Source organism: Penaeus japonicus, unplaced genomic scaffold, assembly GCF_977035675.1.
Source record: "Penaeus japonicus unplaced genomic scaffold, GWHDUDI00000001_assembly GWHDUDI00000031, whole genome shotgun sequence".
NCBI classification, from domain to species: domain Eukaryota; kingdom Metazoa; phylum Arthropoda; class Malacostraca; order Decapoda; family Penaeidae; genus Penaeus; species Penaeus japonicus.
This window is the reverse complement of record NW_028234433.1, coordinates 1,678,392-1,683,391: the sequence shown is the minus strand read 5'-3', so window position 1 is coordinate 1,683,391 and position 5,000 is coordinate 1,678,392. Positions and strand designations below refer to the sequence as shown.

Here is a 5,000-nt window from a genome sequence, read left to right as displayed (position 1 = left end):
GTGGAATGTTCAACAGGATATAAATACGATCTTAATAACTGGTGGTAGTTCTTAGTACAGTTAAGTCAAGGGGATTTTTTTCTCCATTTTTGGGGAGTAACATTAATTCTCATCTGATGAAGATCTCAAAAATTAAATATAATGAAAATAAATAAATATTCTTCCTGGCCTAGCATCAGAAAGCTGCCATAAGGTGGCTGTGGGTTGTTTCTGGTATCGCACATAACCTTTCAATAATTATTGAAAGATGACCACTTCTATGTATTCTCCTAAAACCTACCATGTAAAATGCAAAATTCGTTGAAAGTATCGATAGTTTTTTTTAAGTTTAGATATGAAAAGGATTGAGGTTATACTAACCATATCCCCATGACAAGTTTTTACCACTGGACGAAGGGGAGTTCGCTGATCCACGCATTCTCAGTCCGTCAGCAGGTTGGATGTAGACAGGTGCTGGTCTCGATGGGTTGAGTTTGAACATATGGTGATACCAGGAGAGCGCTGACCGGGCAATGGGATTCGTCGAGATGTGATTTCTTAGGAGTGTTATTCTCCCCAAACGTCCTGTTTTTATTTCTTCTTTTTGGTTGTACTTGAATTATACAGCTATTTAGCATATAAATTTCAGATATAGGATTAAGTTTGCAAATGAGATTGTCGTTTTTCCTATTCAATGGTAATGCCTTGGCAGTGCCATTGTAAGAGCAAAGCTTTTCATGATATGTATCAGACATTGTTTGTCCACACGAGGGCGAGGGCGAGGGAGGGGGGGAGAGGGGGGGAGAGGGAGGGAGAGGTAGGGGAGGGGGGGAGGGGGGGAGAGGTAGGGGAGGGGGGAGGGAGGGAGAGGTAGGGGAGGGGGGGAGGGAGGGAGAGGTAGGGGAGGGGGGGAGGGAGGGAGAGGTAGGGGAGGGGGGGAGGGAGGGAGAGGTAGGGGAGGGGGGGAGGGAGGGAGAGGTAGGGGAGGGGGGGAGGGAGGGAGAGGGAGACATAAGGAGAGTTCACACGGGTGCACTGCGTTGGCAAGCTTTGCTGCCCGTTTCTTCAAAGATGGCGAAACGGGGCACAGCTCGCCAGCTTGAACGGTGCTTTTACTCTTTCCTGTTCTCTGGTCTTTACGGTGTTGTGCCCAGATTGTGAAGCTTGGGACTTTTCGCTAACCTGTTTATTATCCGTTTTTGGCCCTTGTACAATTGGCTGGGAGGCTCTGATATAACATTTTGCTGAAGTTGTTCCAGCTTCTGCTCGTATCTCCAGAGCGTATACTTGCATTTTTGTCATTCATAACCTTCAGCTGAATGTTATGCGGTTTCTTTGCAGTTGCTTTGACAGCATGACCTCTGGTTTCATTTGCTTATTGCACGTGATTAAATAAAAGGTTTGTTGGTCTTGCTAAGCAGGTTTTTTGATGATTCGGGCTTTTGTTTGATTTATATTTATCAAATTTGGGATTGGTATTTGGTGTTGGGAAGTGCATGCATCTGACTTTTTTTTTGGTGGCTTATTCACTTATTTAGCACTTAGAATCTTTTACACCCTCTCACACATTTCAGATTATTTTTATGATGGCAGGTCCCACCGTAATTTCTCTGCTTTTGTCTCGCTTGAGTCAAGTTTTCCTCGTAGTTTTGACGCTTCATTTTGATATGACTAATCATTCAGTTTGCTTATCGTTTTAGTCCTCGTCGAATAATTGGCGAGGATTAGTATTGTTCATTTTATTAATGTGTAATTTATCTAGGCTTATTGAAAAGCCTCGAAGTAGTTTGTCTCTTCTTAACTATTATCTTTATCCCGTGAAGCAAGATTCATTTTCAAAGGTTATGCACATTTCGTTCTAAACGGACGAATAAAAGCATCCACCCATTCCCTACGGAGATTAAAGTCTCGCTCGCTGTTCCGTTTAGCTTACTTCCCTCATTGATTCTAGGGTTGTTCGCACGGTAGTTTTTTTTTTCTTCTTCTTCTCCAGGGGCATGTCGTGAGGCCCTATTATACACTAGTTCTATTTCCACGATGTCGTTTGCCTGCGTCGCCCTCACGAGGATTTTGAGCTTCATAACGACCGGTATCCTGCTTACCGCTAGGATTACGTGCAGTTTGTGGATCCTGTGTAGCATGGACCGAGGTGGAGATGCTGCGCGCGCACATTTGTGAAATGGAAACGTCTTGCAGGGCAAAGAAAATTACAAAAAACATTAGGAAATTTAAAAAAAAATAAACAAGCGTTGAAGTCAATGCCAATGCTAAACGAATCCACTAATGACTTAATTTATATCGAATGAATTATTGATAAATTTTAATTTTATTATTGAACTCTCCAATATGCATTGCAGTCACTTTTTAAACTAAAGTAAGACTCAGGCACGTAATTAAGCTAAATATCCTTCACACAAGTGTTACCTCCTTCAAGGACTAAATAGTTAGATTACCACAATTTCTCATCTGACCTTTAATTACTATTACCACCATCTGCTATATAATCTGACCAAAGGGTTATCCTAGTCCTTTTCTCGAACTGATTTCCAACAGCCTTATTTCCTGGATCAGCTTTTGTTCATACGGTTATCAATCTTTCAAAATTAGCAGAAGCACAAACTTAAGATTGTGTGTGAAAGGTCATAGGAGTTCTGTACTTCATTAAATATACTGTATGGAATATTTCATACACGTCTTAAAAGTAGCATCGATTTAAAAGAACCTTCATTCAGTATCTACACCGACAGGATAGATCAGTAAAACGAACAAGTATACAATAAAAACGTGTATTTTTAACTTAAAGCATAGATAAAATTATTATTACATTTCAGAAATACATGCGTGTTTACATAGATTAAGACATCTTAAAATTACATACAGAACGAAGAGTATCTTGTAGTAAAATCATAGCGCTAGACTATTTCCGAATTGCTCTGGAACTGAAAGGGGTCGAGAGTCAGGATTAATATCTTTGGTTTGATGAAGCATAATGAAAAGAAATGTTCATAGGAACGAGTCAATATGGGAAGAGAAAAAAAAAAGACAAAGAAAGGGAAAGAAAAAGAAAAAAGAAAAAGAAAGAAGGCGCTGAGACCGCACTCACCGAGAAGCCGTGTGAGCGGACGACCAACATGAAGTAGAGCTGCACGAAGGCTATGGCGACGCTGGCCACGCCGTCGGAGAGGTTGTTGACGGCCTCGATGATGATGCAGCCGTAGACGAGGGTGGCCCCGGCGACGACGGACGTGTTCCAGACCCAGAAGCTGAACAGATTCTCTTCATCCTGTGCCAGAAGACAACCGGGTTATCTTTAGGTTAAACCTAGAAAACCTTAAAATACTTTCTAATCAAATGGCATTCGAGGTCCTGTTTTCATTTCATAGATTTTTGTTTTATCTATTTTCCTCCACTTTTTCTCTCGAGTTCTAAAAGCCTCAAAAACCTACCCTTAAGACGGCGAATAAAAGCAGCCCCGCCAAAGGCAGATTGATGACCTCGACCAGCATGCCGAAATAGCCTTCGATTCGGTCTGTGGGAAAAGTAAATCGGCTCAGCGCATGCCTCAACGGCTCTATAGATTCACTCTGGCCATTCCCTTCAAATAATATCTTTACATATTTGTATATCATTTCCAGAGACACTGCCATCCTCTACCGCCTCCTACTCACCATTGCAGATGTTTATGACGGAAAATGTGAGCCTCATTATCGAAAGGATCTGCAAAGGTCATTACACTTAAAAAGACGAATATCACCGAGCTTATACATAGAACATTCTAGATTAATTATAGATGTATACATCTAACATACAAATTATATGATTATATATCACAGGCAATTTCTTAAGACTGCTTCCTTACTAGATACCGCATTATGGATTCCTCTATTCAAATCGAGTCGAATTTACCCGAGACCCCCGCCCCCTCCTATACGGCAGGGGGTACGAAATAGTGAAATAGCAGAATAAACAGATTTATCTCGAGTAAATCAAACTGCAGGGGGCTGCACCCCTTGCAACCCCAACCTCCACTCCGCCCTGAAATGCCAACATCCTCTACGTATTTACGGTAGGTTAGAGTTGCAGACAGGCGGTGCGCGATTGTTTCCCAGACCCCCCCCCCCCCAGACCCAAGACCCGGACAGGAGGGTCACATTCTGGATGTCTGATCCACCTCGTGCCCTGTTATCGAGGCCCCAATTGTGGGGATTTGGGGTGGTAGGGGGGGAGGGGGTAAGGGGGAATCACGAGTAATATCGCCTAAATTAGTTGGCGAGAAGATGAATACACTGATACCAAAATCATGGTACTTAGTAAGGAGGCGCCGGTCTGAAAATTACCATATATACTTCCTACATTTAACCGTTTAGTTTCACACTCATTCGCCTTACCAGCATGGCTACAGCGATCATGAGGGTCCCATCGCGCAAGCTGATCCCGCATATGCAGCTGCCGACTGTGCACCTGCGAGCCATGTCTGCTTCTGGTCCGTTCTAAAGGGAAGAAACATTTTTATTAAGTCCTCGTTGGGTAAAGTTTTCCATTATTTCTTACCGAAAAAATAGTTTATTGCAGAAACTGGGTACAATTTTCCCATTCCGGTGGTAAAGATTACAAGATTTAATGTCTCCTCTTCCTGACTTTTCCCTTTAACGATAACCGTGCAACCACTGAAATAGCTTTCAAAAAGGGACTCTTGCTTGCATAGGCAGAGTTCTATACATTTGTACCTCAAAATTACTGCGGTCTATAATGAAGATTACAACTGGTTCAATATCCCTAGTGGCGGGCAGGTACATTATTTACAATTTCCATTAATTAAGAACTATTTGACTTTGCTTGAATTTGCTTTTATAAGAGATTATGATCTCTACCAATTGAGAGTGATATCAACTGCATACCTGCCCTCCTGATTTATAAAATATCAATCTGGTTGAAAAGTTATATATACTTTAGAAACCCGAGGCACAAGACCAATTGCTTTTAACATGATTCTGCTCGTAATTTAAGGAGTTTCACCTCAC

General features: G+C 41.9%; 1 protein-coding gene across 1 annotated transcript in view; it reads right to left on the bottom strand.

Moving 5' to 3' along the window:
- Positions 1-2,749: 2,749 nt before the first annotated feature.
- Positions 2,750-5,000, bottom strand: part of LOC122245226 (uncharacterized) — a 2,634-nt gene continuing 383 nt past the window's right edge. Inside the window, exons 2-6 of the mRNA XM_043003175.2 lie at positions 4,368-4,469; positions 3,648-3,696; positions 3,426-3,508; positions 3,083-3,262; positions 2,750-2,918 (exon numbers count right to left, since the gene is read on the bottom strand). Of these exons, the coding sequence (XP_042859109.2) occupies positions 2,892-2,918; positions 3,083-3,262; positions 3,426-3,508; positions 3,648-3,696; positions 4,368-4,451 (423 nt within the window). The 5' untranslated portion in view covers positions 4,452-4,469 and the 3' untranslated portion in view covers positions 2,750-2,891. The remainder of the gene's footprint in view (positions 2,919-3,082; positions 3,263-3,425; positions 3,509-3,647; positions 3,697-4,367; positions 4,470-5,000) is intronic.